Source organism: Scomber japonicus, chromosome 24 (assembly GCF_027409825.1).
Source record: "Scomber japonicus isolate fScoJap1 chromosome 24, fScoJap1.pri, whole genome shotgun sequence".
Lineage (NCBI taxonomy): Eukaryota > Metazoa > Chordata > Actinopteri > Scombriformes > Scombridae > Scomber > Scomber japonicus.
This window is the reverse complement of record NC_070601.1, coordinates 2,935,180-2,954,653: the sequence shown is the minus strand read 5'-3', so window position 1 is coordinate 2,954,653 and position 19,474 is coordinate 2,935,180. Positions and strand designations below refer to the sequence as shown.

Sequence of the window (19,474 nt, the reverse complement as noted above, 5' to 3'; positions counted from 1 at the left end):
AGCACACTCCTTTAAAGACATAGTTTCTTGAAAATTAGCAGCATTTTCACCCTAACCTGAGAAACTGAAATATCCTAAAAGCAGAACATAAGACAGAAAAAGTATGAAACAACTTTATTAGTGGAAGAAACAGGGACTTCAGAAGCTAATAAAAAGACAGAGATATAGTATAAGAAGCAGGGAGATACCTCTCGGCTCTCAGCAGCTCAGTCAGGGTCACTGCAGCGGCAGCAGCTGTAGTAGCTAAGTAGTTTTAATTGAAGTAGCAGCGCCATCATTAACATTGCTATCATTATTACAAAGTGAGCGGTTCAGATGATACTTCTGTCCCTAGCCGACGTCGCCGCCACCACCACCACCACCACCGATCCTCTCCCTCGCCTTCCATCCCCATCCCCACCCCCAGACACCCGCACATCATTATGCAGTGGCATCTATCAGATACTAGCTTAATTAGGGCCTGTACAGCACATTAAGCAAGGGGAGTAGCCAAGCTCAAATATTTATAAGGTTGAGTATATTTATGATCTGTGTCATAATCCCTTATTGGAAGATTTCAGTGGAGGTTTTACAAAGCAGACCCCCGCTTCTCCCCCTTTTTCTTGACATCGACCTCCTCCTCCTCCTCCTCCTCCTTCCTTCCTCTTCCTCCTTTTCCCATTTTTGCCTGTGCATTACATTTAAAGTAGTGATTTAGTGCTTTTATCCATAGTAACTTATAATGCACATGCAAAATAGGCTTCACTTCCTAAACCTGCATCTCTAGTTTTAATGTTACTTAGATGCATGAATGTAGCTTGACATTAAAAAAAAAAAGCACAATTTGAAGATTAAAACAAGTTAATAAGATAATGTTTCCAGTAAAATACAGAAAGCTTGTTTGATGTGTTTAAGGAGTCACACAGGCCAATAGATGCAACAAATGTCCCTGAAAACGAGATAAGATGTTCAAGCTCAAATCAGCAAAGTGTGAAAGAAAAGTTTTGGTTTTTCTTGAAGCTTGAACTTTTACCTGTTGAACTTTGATCATTATTTTGTCTGATACAGTCTATCTGGAGGAACACTGTGCTCCCAGCTGCGTCACCACTTTCACCATTAACTCTTAAATAAAAGGCGAGATTACAAGTATGACGCTAAACCTTACTTCATTTCTCGTCTACTCAGAGTCATGGGGGTTAACTTCCTCCTTCGTTATTTTTAGCTCATATAGAGAGACTGCAGGTTTAAGTGGTAGTGAATGGCACTTCTGGCTCACCAAGACCCCCCCCCCACCCCACCCCCACCCCTCCAGCCTCCTCTCCGATAACTCCTCTTGTCTCTTTTTGTGCAAGCGAAGGTATCGTTGTAGTCGAGAGCCCTTCCCTTTCTCCCTCACTCAGCTCAGGCATCTCTCTTCTTCTTCTTTTTTTTTTTTCTTCTTCGTCTCGCCTTTAGAGAAAAACCACAAGGGTCATGTTTATTTAAAAATACAAAAACACATGCCTGTCCTTGTCCTCAAAAATGACCCCCTCCACCTCCCTCTTCTTCCCTTCCCTACCCCTCCTTCCCCTCCCCTGTGTGAGGAGAGAGAGAGAGAGGGAGGCAGGTAATAGTGAAGAAAACTGCAATTAGGCACCACGCTTGCCTTTTCTTTTTCTTTTTTTTCTTTTTTTTTTGTCTTGCTGGTGGGAGGTGCAGAGGCTTTAATGAGTACAGATTTCACAAAACTTGAGGGATTACATTAAAAAGTGTTTTATCACAATCATCCGAACTTATGAAAGAGTTATGAAAGTTTCCCTTTGCTGCATTTGAGTCATTAAAGAGTGACATTTTCAGTACTTTTTTTTTGTCAAATTTATGCAATTTTGGAACTTTACATTAATGATATGGAGGCAAAGGATAGAATAACAGTGCATTACTAATAATCAAGTGTGTATGAGTTGGAATACCTCAAATAAAATGAAAAAACTAACTTTTTTCAGGAGTTTAGGTATTTAAATGAGGAGATAAGCGTAGAGAGAAAAACATGTTTTTTACTTGAAACTGATGGAAATACTTTAGTGGCAGTTACAGCCAAAATGACTGGATGGGATGTCTTCATTGTCTGGTGCTCTTGAGCAAGGCACCTACCCCACCCCCCCCCCCCCACCCCCCCACCCTCCAGAGGGTTTAGTGTAAGCTAAAGTTAGTAGTTATAAAGGGCAGACAAAATATGAGGCAAGACTTTAGTGAAATTTTCCTAAGAGGATAACAACTCTCACACACCTGAGAATACAATCTAACAATGCCAACAACATCAGGTGGAGGGGGGAGAAAGGCTAAACTCTCATACTGTGTAACCAAATACACACAAACACACATACACAAACACACACACACACAATCTTCCTCTCTTCCCTCCACAATAGAGGCAGAGAAAGTATCATGTAGAGGTCTCCAGTGTAACCTCCACCTACATCATTACAGATACCCTGCAACGCTGCGGTGAGGTTGAGGGCAGTATCTGTGACCCTTATAGCAGCCAGTCCTGATGAGGTCTCAGCGTGGGCGGGCCTCGGCTTGTAACACACCAATATCCGAGGGATTCTGTCATTGCTTGGCACGGCTTATCCAGAGAGCGCCCGAACCTGTAGGGGGGGGGGGGGGGGGGGGGGATAGAAAAAAAATACACTCCCTGGTCACTAAAGCCTTTCCTTTAAGACGCTCTAATACAGATTGCGAGGCGGGAATGAACTGCGAGGGCTTCAGCCGGCGTTTTTTTTTTTTTTGCTGACCTCAACCGCAAATGCTCTTTCCTCTTTCCTCTCGGAGGGGTAAGTGGAGTCGAGGGGTTGCAGAACAGAATAGCTCTCTCTGGCTCTCTCTCTCTCTCTGTAAAAAAAAAAAAGGGGTTCAAGCTGGCCGTTGTGCGCCAATCACTCAGGTGGGGAAGTGAAACGGCGGCGCGGCGGTGTTCACCTCTGGGTGTAATTGAGATTAAGTCGCCTTCGTGTTGTGTGGGAGGAAACAAGTGCTCTCTTTACAGGGTGCAGCAGCATTTTAGGGCGAGTCACAGTTGGAGTGTATTAAGGTTTTTTTTATTTTTTTTTTATGTTGTTTTGCCATATGTTGCCAGAACAGTGTGTCAGAGAAAAAGAGAGAGAGAAAGAGAGAAAGAGAGAGAAAGGGAGGGTAGCGTTGAGTCATATTTTCATTTTAGCCGTTCAGCTGATGCAAAGAGACTCATAAATGATGTCAGAGAGGAATATGCTGAAGTTCCTGTTTCCCTGGAGTGACCATGTGTGATCCTGTGATAGTGAGAGGTGAGGAAATCAGATCCATAGGAAGAAAAGAAAAGTGCTATAATAAAAAAAGAAAAAAAAAAAGAAAGAAGCAATGAACACCCAGAAGTTCATGGTTAGCTCATCTTTTGAATGAACTTCAGCTGCTTTTACTTTCAACAAAATCTGGAGTCAGAATGGTGCGAATGGTGGTATAAAAACACAGAAACGCCCCTTTAAAAACAAGAATAATATTGCGTAATCTAAATAAATCTGCCAATTAATAACTAGCATTTTTTTAAAGCCATGACAAAACATTAATTTAGCTTTAGTTTCAAAGACAAACAAGCTCATGTAGATTTGTTTTGTCAGTTAAATGTCCTACTTGAACCTTGAAACAAGTGTAATAATCTAATAATAATAATAATAATGATGATAAATTACAGTTTGAGCCGCTTTCACATAACCCAAGGACACTCTACATACAGAAAACAAAGCAGATATTAGATAATACAAATGGCCGTTGTAAAAACTTGGCGCAGAATGTGCCAGAATAATTCCTCAGTGAAATTCAAGAAAAAGATTGATTTGGTTTTGATATTTGAGCAAAAAACCATCCCTAAACTCTCATTCGCTTCACCCACCTTTTTCATTTGCAGGATGCAGTTCACACAGTTCCACCCACACTATTACTGCAGATTGCCAAGTGATCTCAGGGAAATGTAGAGCCGCTGAAAATACCTCAGCAATGACCGCTTAGCACCAAATATGGAAACACGGTAGAATAGACAAGGATTTTTCACTTTGCTATACTTAAAATACACAAAAATGTATCCGTTAGTAGCAGCAGTGGTGGTAATAATGTCCAACTGCTCTGTGGCCTTTTTGCCCTCCTGCCCCGACACCGGAGCAATGCAGCCAGCCCACGGGCAACACTGTGGTAGCGGCCCAGCTGCTCCTCAGGCCTCCTGTGTGGCCCCCCGGCCTCCTCCTTCCTGCTCCTCTCTGCTCTGGCTAGCGTAGGAAGGAAAAACCTAGAAGGGAAAAGGAGCCGCATTCGTAACAGCATGTATGAATACTGCAAGCCCTTGGCCAGGTGGTTGGTGGTGGGGTCTTGCTTTTATTGATTTTCGTTACTTTTCTGACAAACATCCTCCTCTTTGTTTGGCCACCGAGGGCAAGCGAGAGGAGCGAGAGGAGCGAGCAGCGTGGGGTGTTTGGAGAGTTTGAGAGAAACCGACAGTGTTGCATGGCCTGGGAAACCTTTGCCTCTTTATCCTCGTCTATCTGGGTTTTTTTTCTCCGTGCTCCCACCAGAGAGCGAACACATTATTATGCATTTTGCTTTATTTTACTGCATCGATTTGAAGTAATTTGAAGGATCTGCAGGGACTAGTACCTGCGTTCTCTCTCAGATAGCTCAGTGTGTGTTTGCGTGTTAAAACAGCAGGGCTTCTGCTAGATACAGGGTCTATTTATCCCAGAGGGAAATTTAAGTGTCAGCAAGAAGCAGCAAGAAGGTGGGACACCATAAATACATGTTATATCTCTGAGTTACAGAGGATACAGGCTGTTAAAGTCGTTTTTACAACCCTCATTTTTTAGTAATTGCTCATTTTCTGAGGTGTTTACTTTAAAAAAAACACACACATTATGAAACAAAAGTCTTCAATTAGGGTTTGTTATTTCTGCAGAGGCTCCATATCCCATGTTGAACTGAGCAACACTCCTATATCAAATATTCCTCTTTCATATCTGCTCCGAAGCCGCCACTTGAGGAAACCCACCAAGGTGTCCGTTCGCTCACGGTTCCAGCCCTTCAACCTGTCAGACACACTTTTTGTGACGCCAAATCCCTCTATTCATTTTTCTCCTCTTCGGCACAAATATATTTTTCCCTTTTTTTTTTTTTTTTTTCCTCTTTTATCAAGGGCAAACCTGAACTCCATGGAAAACGTGCACACACACACACTCATCCAGGGCAGGGAGATCTCCAGGGCCTGTCATTTTACATTTACATTTTAGCCATTTAGCTGACACTCTTATCCAGAGTGACTTGCAAAGAGTGCGACGGGCGGACTGAACCTGAATGTTCAGATGTAGGTGAAAACATGCAGGAGGATAGGAGGAGGAGAAAGAGAGAAAAATCTGATTTTTTTATGTATTTATTATGATTTAGGTGACCTTGTGATCCCTGAAATCTTTTTAAAAACCTGCTTCAAATTCAAATTTCACACCACCTCCTCTTTGTTTACGCATAACATACCTCTCCTCTTTATCTGTACCCTTATTTTAATGTTTCATATGAACCCCCAGCCAGCTCTGTTACCTTCCAGATAGCAGCAAAAAGTATTCTGAGACTCTCCACCTGGTCGCCTTGAATTATTCAAAGGTGCAGGAAGTGAAGCCCACCGCCGCCGCACTCGCAGGTTGTAAAGGCCAAAATTGCTTCATCATGCCCAAGTGAAAGCATGCATACATTATTCAGTTAAACCTGAGGAAAAAAAAATCAGACGTCTCCCTTGGTATTTGTGCAGGCGTGAAAAAAAAAGGAGGAAAAAAACTCTTGAATTTCTGAGAGGTGGACATTTTCTTCTTCCTCCGCCCTTCCCTTCCCTTCCCTTCCCCTCCTCTCTTTCTTCCGTGATTGCTACATCCTTTTATTGATAGAGCATTTTCCAAATACTACCTTAAAATTGAAGTGTGTGTGTGTGTGTGTGTGTAGGCTTGAAATGATCAATTTTCCACTTTTTTTTTTTTCTTCTCTTCTTCAAAGTCAAAGCTTAAGCAGCTTCTTTGATATATAACCTGTAACCCGGTTTGATGGAGAACCGGTTCATGAGATGTTCCAACAAGTCCTCCTAAAATCCACAATAAACTACCTCAGCGGGTTTATAATAACGTCACAATACTTCCTCTACAACTTCCTACAGGGGTTTTGTCACATCAACATAAACAAAGGTCGTTTGATGCCTCGCTTTCCCTCCTCTCTCTCTCTCTCTCTCCGTATCTATCACACACACACATACATACACACACACACACATACACACACCTAAAACTACACCTCAGCAATCTGTGCACTCAGTCCTGGATGCTTTCTTTCTAATTGTTTCTCTCTTATATCGACTGCCTTATTCATCCACTGTTCCCCCCCATAATGAGAGATAAGTCGCTTCACACCGTCAAGCACCTTTTCTCATTTGTCTTGCACGCTAACACACACACACACACACACACACACACACACACACACACAGTCATATATATCTGTGTACAAACACACATCCTCCCCTCCTCCTTAGTCTCTGACACATAAGACACATCTGCACACACACACACACACACATACACACACACACACACACACGCACGCAGCACTGGGCCTAGGGCCTACTGTATGGCACTCTTATCTTCAACACACAGACTTAGCATTATGCCATCAACAAGCTAGTGTCTCCCAGACGCCACCGTCTCACTGATCTCCTCTCAGGTTGGGCTACCTCTCCTCTTTCTAAATTGTCGTTAATTTAGCATCACTAATCTAATAGGACGGTGCTTTTTTTTTCTTCTTCTTCTTCTTCTTTTTAAATAAATAAATCACCAAATTGGTTCGGTGTCAGAGGTCCTATACTCCACACTGGCAATATTGTCTCTTTCTCCTTCTAATTCGTTGCTCATGTATGCTATGAATATCCCCACGCCGTGCATAATGTAATTAAGTATGGCCAATGCAGTGTGGGCAGCCGTCCCAGAGCCAGTCACTCCGCTAACTCCGAATATGAAACCTTATGAACTGCCACTGCTTTTTTGTTTTTGCTTCATTCGGCTCCTGCGGCAACGATTTCTTTACATAAATTAACGTGATATAGATTTGAGCTTTTCAGTGTAATTATTTACCTCTAAAGTGTTAAAAAAAAAAACCCGGTCTAACCTCTTTGCTGACTAAAGGGCTGCTCTTGCTTAATAAGAACGGGAGCCACGAGCAAGAGAAATGTCAAAACACGGGACGGAGCTAAAGTTCACTAGGTAATTGTGATAGACTGTTTACCTCTCTCAAGGGAAAACTAAAGTTGAGACATGTACAGCTGCAAAAAAAAAAAAAAAAAAAAAGGTGCAGTTCAAGTTCAAAAACTAGGCCTCGATGTACGCTGGTGTATCTCAGTCGGTGATGTGTGCTAGGCTGGATAACAGTGTTACGCAGATGTTTTGGGTGTCACATCTGTAAATCTAGTCCCATTATCAAGGAAGTTTTTTAGCTTTTTGAGGCTTGGCTGTTGAACGCAGCTTCATCTAAAATGATTGTTGAACTGAAAAAGAGAGAGAGAGAGAGAGCGAGCAAAGAGAGAGTGTCACCGTGTAGCAACTTGAGGAATCCCAAAACGAAACAGCTGCACGGACAGGCTAAAACGATTGTGTGTGTGTGTGTGTGTGTGTGTGTGTGTGTGTGTGTGTGTGTGTGTGTGTGTGTGTATGAGTGTGTGTGTGTGTGTGTTCTTTTGCAGGCCTGCATGCATGTATTTGGCAGCATGTGTTTTCCCAGAGTTTCCCCAAAGCTCCTGTGTGATTATGTGTTCTTGTATTTCTGGACCACATGTCCTCTCAAGGTTTTTGAAAGGCGGAGGTTTTAAGTTTGAGGATATGGGTTAAAACTGGCATTCTCGGAGGATTGGTTTTGAGTTGGAGACGAAGGAAATAAATGTTTTTAAGGAACAATCCTCAACGTGTAACGGAATAGAAAAACTCTAGCTTGTACGTCTGTGTGTGTGTTCGAGGGGTTTTGAAAGACGGTGTTTTCCAGTGTCGTCAGCTGTTGTTCTGTCGTTCCAAACGGGGCTCAAGAGAGATTTGGGGTGAAGGCGGAGGGTTAGGGGAGGCGGGGGGGGGGTGAAAAAGCATGGCCGAATGTAATTTCTTGCCATCCTGACAGCACCGCAGAATAAAGTGGCGCTCTCTTCCCGGGTGATTGGAGGGAATTGCTTCTCGGGGTGACAAATGATTATCTGTTATCTCGGAGACGGGATTTGATTCCTACAAGCATTCCCGGACTTGACCGGTCAGTCGGGCCGCCCCGACCGAGCCTCAGCGCCCCCCCCCCCCCGACCCCTAACAACCGAGCTGAGTCAGGTAACTCCACGGGGAGGATGCAAGGGCGTATTCGCAGGAAATGAAGTCGCCAGCCGTGGTTAACCCCCTCCCCTCCTCTTTCCTCATCCCTCCTCCTCCTCCTCCTCCCTTCCCCCTACAAGCCCCCGCCAGGACAAAGCCTAATCCGCTCTGTCAGGGGCAGATTACGACTTTGTTTAATTGGAGATGGGTCTCACTGACAATTGGCCTGTTGTTGCCCAGTGGTGCAGGTGTTTTGTTGATGCTTTTCCATCATGATGAGCTTTTTCTGGCTGCTAGTGTCACCTTAGACCCTTTTAAAACATTGAATAACTGTATTTCAGAGGTTCAACACAGCTTATTTTTTGACACCTACCTATTTTAAATGTATGAAGACTACATTTTGAACAGGTATTGTAAAGCTTAGACCATTAAAGCCCAAATATAGGCAGCTTTATGCTCCAAATCAGCAATTATAGCGTTCAATTGGAGTGAATTGTGATCTGTAATTTTATGGAGGAGGCTCACACTAGATAAAAGCACCTGAGACGGCCAAAACCTCCTCTTCTAATGAGAGCTTCAAGCATTCACACCCATGAAAAAGTTCAATTTCTCTTTACACGCAGAAGTAGTAAGAGCAGAGTGCACGCTGGGGTGAAGTGATGTTGGAGGAGAGGAAATCTGACTCGTTCTTTTATAGCAAGCCTTAATGAAGAGGGTTGATTCCTGTGTATCACACAGGCTAAGGATTTTGACACATTAATCCCTGGGTAGACTTCAAGCCTTTGTCCGTCTAATGGCTCTTTGGCACCTTGGATTCCTGTTGGAAGCCAATTTGTAGCACTGACATCGAGGCGGGCGAAGCAGCTCAGCGGCTCAGCGGCGGCGGCCACATTCGGAGAGAAGAGTCAAGGTGTTAAAGCCTGATTGGTTCCTCTCTGTGGTGCGACGGGCGGCTGGTTGTCACCCCACGAACACACGCTTCTCAAATGGGAAAATGTGTAGACATCAGCCCCCTTTTGCACCTTACCGTGCCCTGTACAGATAAGGGAATTTGAGAGTTATAGTCACATTAGAGAAAGGCTTGAGAGGAGGGAAAAAAAATGTCTGAGCTGAAATATCCCTCTGTCGCAAGAGTAAATAAGTTCTCCCCATGCCAGGGAAACCCCATGGGATCAATTAGCTGCCCATTACCATAGATACAGAGTTTCTTACGCAACAGCTTGCTTCGAAATTTGAGTGGAGGGAGGAGAAGAGAGAAGAAGAGAGGAGAAAGGGGGAGAATGTTTAAGGACCTTGTCAAACTTCACCTCTGGCTTGAACAAGCGTTGCGGGAGGCTTTGGCATGTCGTCCAGGTCACGAAAACAACATGAAAATGTCTCTGTCAGCCGCTCTGTTTTCATTACCTGAAACAACAAACAGCAGCGGAGAAAGAAAAAAAAAAGAAAGGAGAAAAAAAAAAGAAAAAGGGAGACGAGGAAGGAAAGAGTGAGTGCTCCCCTGAGGCGCCATTTACTTCCTGTGCAGATGAGAAGATGGCAGGAAAAAGGACTACTTGGGTCATGAGATTGGGTGGTTTAAGATTTACTCTTCTCTGTCATTTGACTCACTTACATGTTTTTGGGGATGTGAGACAGCACCTCTTTTTAAAGGGTTACTCTGAAGCTGAAGCTAAATTTAAATATATATATAAATGGCAAGCATGGGAGAACAAGCGTTAACTCAGCCAGGGGTTAGGAGTTCAATTCCCTATGAGCAAGCCGCTAACACTGCTAGGCTACTAGTTCAACTCCCATTGGGATTAGCCATGCTAAAAATGTATGCAGTGATGGCGCTTTGGATAAAAATGTCCACCAACTGGCTCATGCTATGTTAACTACACTTCAGGGAATTGTCCCACAGTAACAACCAACCACCTATCAGAGGTTCTGCATGAATCCTTCTGCTCTCCGACCGCAGGGAAGGGTGCATTGTTTGGTCGGTCCCGCCCTCGCTGGCATGAGGTTGCTGATATTTTAACTAAGGTGATGATAGCCTCGGTTGTTTTGCTCTGAGGGGCGTTCCCATTACCCCCCCTACCCCTCGCCCCTCCACCACCACCACCACCCCACCGTCTGCTACCTCTCTCCCTCCGTGGGAGCTCGACTTTTTCAACTTCTTCTCTGTGATTTATGACCTCTCCATCAGATACATCCCGTGGGTCCTCCCCCGGCGCGCACACAGCCCTGCCACAGCGACTCCTGACTAAAATGGATTAGGTGCAGTTTATCCGCAAATGGATCCTCGAATACCTCTGTTCTGTTAACTCGCGAGCTAAGATGTCGCCTGGTTTGATTGCAAAGGTGGAGTGGGCCTTAGCGGCTCACTCTGATCCGCGGCGTCTCTGTTTGCTCGCCGTAATTACCTGTTTTGAATCAGTTAATAGCCATAGGAAACCCGTTTGCAGAGGATAAAAGGGACAGTATCTGGCGTTCAAAGCGATGAGAGGATTTTACCCGCGCTGGGGTGTGTGTATATGTGTGTGGGAGGGGGATACTTTTCCTTTATGCACTCTCGAAAGGGAAGAAAAAAAGTTTCCTTATCAGGTATGTACTTAAAAGGATCCCTCGGCTGGAAGCGCACTGTCTTGGGGGAAAGCGGAGAGGAAGATGAAAGGCTTTTGTTAAAAGTGACGCTTGGCCCAGGTTTCCTGTGCCTTGCCTCGACTCCCCTGTCCCTCCCCGCCTGAGTGCTCGGCTCTCTTCCTCCCACTTTTGCCTTCTCCGCCTCGCAAAGCTGTCTTTGAGGGGGGAAAAGTAAACCCTGCTTGCCGCCTGCCGGTGTTAGATTAAATACCGAGATGGCGACAGGAAAAAGGCAGGGAGGAAAAACAAAAAAAAACAACATAAAAAAAAAAAAAGTCAGCCTGCCTGCTTGCTTGCTTGGCTGACTGGGTTGCTGGCTGGACTCGGGTGAGGGATGTTGGAGGAGAGTTATCAGGTTGGCGACGGAAACTGCCAGTTAGTCAGCAAGACTCCCAATCCGGTGTAGTCCAAACATGCCGCCCCAGGTTTTCGATGACACGGTAATCTGTCCCAGGGAGTTCAGGGTTGATCTAAAAAAAGGAGAACTCATCTTTTTTCTTCCTTATCACTCCGACATAGCAAACTGGAGGTGCCTAAGGCCACTAACACAATAACAAGAGAATAAAATGATGTTCTTGAGGGAGGTTGTATTGAGTGCATTTTTCATGGCTGAACTATGTCCTGGTGGGTTTTAATTCATCGGTAAACACAGAGTTAAAGGGAGTATTGGACGTCTTACAAAACACATTTCCTTTCATTTACACTGTGCAAATCAAGTCGCTCCTTTACACAGGAAAATAACAGTGATATGACTTCCGGAAGCTGTGAAAATTGGAGACCTGTGAAGCCATTTGGGAGCTTCTCGAGCCGCAGAGACGAGATTTCTGAAAGATGGGTTGGGAGTATCAAGAAACAATGAGTATATAAGACTTTATATGTTGGCTTAACACTTGTATTTTTCTTTTTTTCGGCTCTCTCACTGCCATGCCTGCCTGCCTGCCTGCCTGCCTGCCTGCCTGCCTGACTAATCAGGACTGCTAAGGAAATGGTAATAGCATGCATGCAGTGACAGTGCCCTGGCAGGTTTGCAAGCGCTCCACGAGGGAGAGAAGAAAAAAAAAGCAAAGCAGCCAGCGCCATGCATCCTAGAAATGAGACTCAATAAGCACAATAATGTGTTTAACTTGTAAACTAGTGCGGGTGACAGATTACGGGCGGTCCAGCAGCGTGGCAAGGAGCCGACGTCTCAGCCGTTCACCTTTTGCCTCTACATCTGTCCTGCTAATGGGCTCCACTTCCACTCCTTTGCCAGCGCGATAGAAACCCCGGCTCCCTAAAATCCTCAGGCGAAGCTCTCATTCCTCCCCTCATTCTATTTCCCAATTAGACGAGAGGGCATGATTAGTTTATTAGCAGTAGCAAAAGCTCCGGCGAATGTGTTTGCGGATTCTTAGCTGTTAATGAGCAAATTCAAACCCTATTGAACGGACGCGGGCGGGAGGGGGAGGTTATTCGCGTGCGTGCTTGGCTAATAATAGCGTCCCAAAGACAAAAGATGGAGGAAATAGCATTATAGGAGAAAGAGGAGAAGGGGGGGGCAGAACAATGGAAGCCTACCGGCGCTCTTAATGGCATGCTCTTTCATTTTGAAAATTGTTTCCCTTTTGGAATTATGTATGCTCGCCATCCTCTCCTTCAGGGTTTGGCAAAGCGTATATACACATACTCTTCTTCCACAGCCAGGCTCGCTAGCACCAGGGAGTAGAGGCAGGTCTTGAAGCACAGGAGACAGTAGTTCCACCTGTGGGAAATGAACTCCAGTGCAACCCCCTCTTTGTTTTCCCTCTGCCTTGGCAGGCTTAACCACCTCCTTTACAAGCCAGGTAAATTGTTCATTAGGGCTGAGGTAAAAAGGGGGTAGAGAGGTGGGGGTGGGAGGTGCTACAGAGGAGAGTTTTTTTTTCTTTTTCTTCTGCTCCTTTTCCTCGCGCAGCGGCTGAGAAGTGCGAAGAACAAACAAGTCAGAGCATTTGTTCAACGGTGTAATCTACACATCAATTATCCTGCCGAGCTAATTAGCACCTCGGCATACCCCAGGTACCTGAGCACTCACACATGCTCGACTCTTTCAAGCCACTGATCAAAAAAAGGAGAGGATTGACAGAAACACGGGGAGGCAGAACCCAAGGGTAGGTGGGGGGAAAAAGCCTTAGATCAAAATTTCCTTTTTACTTACAGTATATGGAGACTAGAGAGAGAGTGTGTGTGAGTGTGTGTGTGTGTGTGTGTGTGTGTGTGTGCATGTGTTGCAACCATTCACATCATGCAAAGAGAGTTACTCAATTATGTAAAGCCACACATATATATATACATACATACATATACACGATACATACATACATACATACATATGAAATTTGAGTTGAGCAGGTTAATTATCTTGCAAATTTCAGTAATAGTGAGCATGCATAAGTACTATAACGGCGTACTCCAAAAATACAATACCTCCAAATAAACGTGCACAAAAGCATCAAAAGGTCACATGTGTGCGGTCGAGCGCCGATACCTAATTAGTCTTTATTCCTTCATAGTGGTAGCTGTTGCCCACTTGAAGTCATTCTGGTTATAAGAGCATCAATTCGATCCCTTTTACACAACTTAATTAGAAAATAGCCAGAAATTGTTTTCAGATTTTCCCTTTTTCTGAGCATTTTTCACTCAAACATCATTAAGAGTGGTTGGAATGACTCTGACCTTTATTATTACTTTACTTTATATCTCATCATTTGCTGGAATTTAAGCCAATTATTTTACACTAGCTCTGGCTTCAATGAGAAAAAATGTAAAGTTAGGCGCTGCTTTTTCATCTAATAAATGGCCATATTAAGGGTTGCACCTTTAAACATGGAGGGCGGCTGCTGTTTTGAACTTACCAGCTTTCTTATTAAGGTGTAGCTCAGTATGTGAAAGACCTCTAGGTATCAGCTCACCCCAACACCCCCCCCCCCCTCCCCTCCCCACCACCTCCCCTCCACCTTCTTTCTCTCTCTCCTCCTCCTGCTGTTTCCAACCTCAACTCCCACCATGTAATTAAAAGTGTAGTTTTCGCCCTCCTGCGGCTAGATAAGAAAGACAGGTATGAAAAAAAAGTCGCCTTAGGGTTGAAATGTCATCTAAATAAGAGAAAAGCAGAGTGTGTGACACTTTTTTTGTCTACTTTTAAGCCAACTTCCAGTGATCAGCACCTCGTTACAACCTTATTTTCTCGCTATGTAACAGGTACAACATCAAAAATATGGGAAAAAAATGGAAAAACTGGCAACATGAGGGGAAGAAAGGAAACAAAATGCCTCGGTCTGCTCCTGTTTACTCCCACCCACGTCATGTATAAGTCATGGGCTCAGGGGCCTCCGACTGCAGCGCTGCCTGTTTGCGCCGTTTACCGAGATTGAGAGAGAGGTTAAGTTGTGTCATCTCGCTGCTTCTTACACCTGGCGTACCTTGCCGCTAGCGCTGTCTAACACACACATACATGCACACACACACGCACACACACAGAGAGGCATAAATGTAGTGGTAAATAAGGTCATGTTCAAAATACCGCCTTTATAGTAGGTGATCGCAATCAGGAATACGAACAAAAATCAATTGAGACAAGAGTCAATACAGTGTTTGTTGGTATCCTTAAAATACCTTCTATTCTTTTTTCTTTTCTCATGTAGCTCTCAGCAATAAATGAGATATTTGCTTTAACATATTAAATAATACAGTAATACCACATATATATATAAAGGTGCTTGCTCAAGGGCACTATGGCGAGGTGTTTTGGTGTTAATGATACTCTAGTGGCTGTTGAGATTTGATTGAAATATACCTATATGGGAGGCGGAGGGGGGGAGCTTCTAAATCCAAGAGATGGTTATGGACGCTCAGGTCGTTGCCGTGACAATAAGCTATGCCCCCTGTCTGTCCTCCCTCCCCCTTCCCCCCCCCCCCCCCCCTCTATACCCCTCCAACCTCCCCCCCCCTCCCCTCTGGCTGGCTGGCAGCTAATTGGGAAGTTGGTAACAGTGTCAGAGAGAGTCTCCTTTCTCCAGAGGGCTCTCCCTCTCTGTGAGGGCCCAGGCCACCTCTCCAAAGTGTGTGTGTGTGTGTATGTGTGTGTGTGTGTGTGTGTGTGTGTGTGTGTGTAATTTAGTGATTGGAGAGCTCCGTTTGCCGGTTGCCTGCTGGGGATGAGGCACACACACACACATACACACACACACACACCCCATTTCCTGGTGCTTGTTTGATACCTGGTGGGGATGCTATTCAGGTGGCAAAGATCTGCTGTGTGTGTGTGTGTGTGTGTATGTGTGTGTGTGTGTGTGTGTGCATGTGTGTGTGTGTGTGTGTGTGTCGGTGGGGGTAACAGATGTGATTTTACACTCTCATTACCATGTGAATGAGGCCCCGGGCCCCCAGATTGGCTCGGACCAGAGAGGAAGAAGAGGACTCAACCCTCCTCAAACCCCCTCCTCACCCTCCTGTGGCCCCTCACCTGGACCAAACCCCCCCCCCCCCCCCCCCCCCCCTCTCTCTCTCTCTCCCTTTCCCCAAAACACACACATACACACCACCCCCACCTCCCTGGTTCATCCTGTCTGATCTCTTTAGTCCATCTGAGGTCCCTGCTTGACTCCCCCCCCCCACCCCCTCTCCATCCCCCCCCTGAACACACACACACACACACACACACACACATTGATCGACCTTTAAACAGCTGGTGACTGGCAGAGTTTTATGACAGCGAGAGGTCTCACTCTCCCCTGTTTTTTTTCTGGTCATTGTCAGCCTCAGTTCAAGAAGTTTTATTACTATTGTGTTTAAAAAGAGAGACGGGGGGAAAAAGAAACTTTAGCTTCTTCTTATCACGAAGCAACATAATAACCACACATGTCACAGGAATATATCCAAAGTGCTGCTTTTGAGGAGTTTGTCGGGTTGTTGGGGAGTTTTTTTTTTTGGCAGTTTAATGTGCAGGTGCTGTTTTTGCTGAGATAAACGCGGCCATGGCCTTGTCACCGCGGACAAGAATGCAAAACAACCTTGGTCAGATCAAACCGTTTGTTTTTTCGGCGGCCAGCTCAACAGTTTTGGCGTCTGAGGTAAAAAATTTAAAAAAAAAGAAAGAAAGTGAAAAAAGGAGTCTGGGATGAATGCCTGTTAAACCTCCCTGATGTCTCTGTAACTGCAACAGTGTTGACAGATAAAGGTGGAAGGTGGGGATAAAAAAAAAAACTTCTCCTTTTAGGGGCTTTGATGTTAATGCAGTTTGAGTGTATTAATAGTTTTTTAGGAATTAAACCCCCTTTAACCTGGCAGTGTTGATGCCTTGCTCAACCCACTAATTGAGGATACATTACGATTCCTCAGTTCCTCAAAATGAAAATCATCCAGCTCTCTGGATTTTAGCCATATTAAAAGATGAACTTCAAGCAGTGATTAATTCTTTTTTCTTTCTTTCTTTTTTTTCTTTTTTCCAAAATAGATGCATTTGTGTAAAGAAGCCTTCATTTGTTTCTTTTTTTTTCTTTTACCGGCTCGATCTCATTCTCTCTCTCTCTCTCTCCTCCCGGTGAAGGAAATCAGCATCAAAAGCTTCTGTTAGCCGGTAATTACAGCTCAGGTTCTGCTTAACTGTTATTAACAAAAAAGTACAGTAATCTGGCCTGGCAGTGCAATATGTTACCGTAGCTTTCTAATTAATCTTACAGGGAGCGTAATAAATTTACAATATCAGATTGGTGCAATACTGTATATAGATTTATTAAAGCTTTTAATCAGTTCTGGCAAAATTAATTTTGCAATGATTGCTTACATTTGAATTTGCATATACTTAGTGCAAGTAATTTATTTTTATAGATTCTTTTTTATTAAAACGAGGCACGTGGGGGCCGTCAGGGATGAAGAATAGCTGCTTTTTTACCTCTCTAGTGCTGCGAGGGAAAGTGTTTTCTTCTCATAAGTTGCAAAAGGGGAAAAAAAAGATGTCAAAGCACCTGTCCTACAAACATGTGGGTGCTTTTTGACTCCTTATTTGCATGTTTGAACCCTTTTTGTTTGCAAAACGTTCTGAGAAATATCTGATTAAAGAACTTAATTTTCCAAAACATGGATAAAAGTTAGGTTTCAAAAGTTGTTATCCTTGAAATATGACTTCATAAATGTCTGTAATACTTCATCTTTTAGTCATCAGGTGTGTGTAAACTCTACTGAGGCTGCTTTAGATTAGAGAAAAGACTCTAAATGAATTCAGGTATGATTAGTATCTGTCTTCAAAGTGGCTCCTCCACTTCTTCTCCTCCTCCTCGTCTCCCTCTTTTCCTCTCTTGTAAACACTCAAAATGACACAAACATACAGAGAAACACACACTGAGGTACATTCCCACACACACACACACACACACACACTTCCACACACACACACACAGGAGTGGTGTAGCACTTCCAGAGCAGATAAGAGTGATTCATAAACAGATGAACCCAAAGCAGATGTGTTATCACAGTGGCGCTGTGCACAAAGTACTGCAAGGCCACACCGGCTCTCATGGGGCCTTCATACACACATACACATGAATACACACACACACACACACACACACACACACACACACGAAGCCAGGTTCCATATTATACAGTCAGACCTGATAACAGAGGGCTGTGACTATCAATTTGGCGCCCCCTCCCCTCCCTCTACTGCCGCCCCAAAATCTAACCTGATCCCAAGCCGTGTCAGCAGATTCCACCACCTGAGTGTATGTGTGTGTGTGTGTATGTGTGTGTGTGTGTGTGTGTCCTTTTATATATATCTATACCATATTCATGAGTGTGTTTTTGACGTGTGTGAAAGCGTGTGTTTCTATTTATACAAATGTTCTGCGTGCCGTTTCGTCATGTGTGTGTCAATGCGCCTATTTTTATGAATACATGTTGCCTCCACGTCCTACATGTAGGTGTGTTTGTGTGTGTGTGTGTGTGTGTGTGTGTGTGTGTGTAGGCCGGGGCGTGGACTCATGGCATTGAGCCACGGTGTCCCTTTGAGACTGGGCAGGAGGAGGAGTGGAAAACGAAGAGAGAGAGAGAGAGAGAGAGAGAGAGAAAGAGTGAGAGAGAGAGAGACTCTGAGCTGTAGAGAAAGAGGAACGATTTAGATAACAGTCTCAGCTTTTGGCACGCACACACGCACACACACTCACTCACACACACTCGCTGCTATCGGAAACGCATTATTATTGGAGAGAGCTGACCACAGGAGAACCCTGGCAAAGCACCCTGAGATAGGCTCTTATATTTTTCTCCCTCCCCAGGGAAGAATTCATGAATTAAATCTTTCTATTAAACGTAACCCGTCCCTCCTCCCACAAGGAATACAAACAAGAGGAGAGGAATATTTCATCCTAGGGCTGCAACTAGTGATTATTTTCATTATCTTCTCATCTCCTGGCTCTGTTTTGGATCAGCTGATAGATTGTTTAGTGTATAAAATGACAGAAAATACTAATAAAACATCAAAGTCACATCTTAAAATGGCTTGTTTCATCTCGCCAAAGCTCCAAAATTCAAAGATATTCAAATTACAATGACATAAAACAGAGAGAAGAAGCAAATATCCACATTTTAAAAGCGGGTAAATGTTTAAAACTAGTGATAGTTTGACGTTATTGCTTAAAATATTCATTAAAATGCTTGTTGATTAATTTTCTATTGATCAACGAAGCAGTTAATGGATATTGTCATTAATATGGAGAATTAAAAAAAAGGGAAGAAACAAAGCGTGGTTGAAGATGAAGAAAATATTATGTTCATATTTGGGTGGAATTAGCTTTATAACATTCATAAAAACCTCAAATGAGTCTTATTTTCAGTGTTATTGCAAACAAACGACTTCTTTTTGACACAATTTACCAATTTCTCACTGGCGGAAACGTTACATTCCTTCTTCAAATGTACTTCTTTCTTATTAATGTGTGTTTATGGCATGAATATTCAGCTGCAAACACACATGTAAACACGTGTCCGTTCCCCTTTATTTGTAGGCACGACAGATTCCACACAGCTGCTTTATTAGCTGTGTTTTCTCCTCCATATTGACATGCAGGTGCTCTTGTCACAGCACTCACACACTCCCTCAGTCTTTTCTGCTGCTGCTGCTGCGTCTTCTTTACAATTTACATTTATACGTCGGCGCAAAACACACAAAGCACAGCAAATTTCTAATAGTTTAAAGTACTCGCTGCATTCATTCAGCTCTGGAGAATAAAAAGAGGCCTTTATAGTCGAGGGGAAATTAGCGATGGTCTCCCTTTATGTGTGTGAGAAGCACCGCTTTGCCTGCGACGACTCCAAAACTGGAAGCAGTTCACCCACCAAACGTTTTCTCTTCTTTTTTTTTTTTCTATGTGTGTGTGTGTGTGTGTGTGTGTGTGTGTATTTGGTTAGTTACAGTAATTACGGCCCAATAACTGACAGCCAAAACCAGGCAGGAGAAAGTAGAAGGGGGCTGTTTTTCCTCAGCCGTG

At 44.0% G+C, this 19,474-nt stretch overlaps 1 protein-coding gene across 2 annotated transcripts in view; it reads left to right on the top strand.

Annotated features, from left to right (window-relative positions):
- The window catches only part of zeb2b (zinc finger E-box binding homeobox 2b), a 94,162-nt gene that overhangs the window by 44,593 nt on the left and 30,095 nt on the right, over positions 1-19,474 (top strand). Inside the window, exon 1 of one of the 2 annotated variants that reach the window (XM_053314671.1) lies at positions 11,780-11,829. The exons of the other annotated variant lie outside the window; for it this stretch is intronic. Coding sequence (XP_053170646.1) covers positions 11,802-11,829 — 28 coding nt within the window. The 5' untranslated portion in view covers positions 11,780-11,801. Of the gene's footprint in view, positions 1-11,779; positions 11,830-19,474 lie in introns of those variants that run through there. 2 annotated transcript variants of the gene reach the window in all.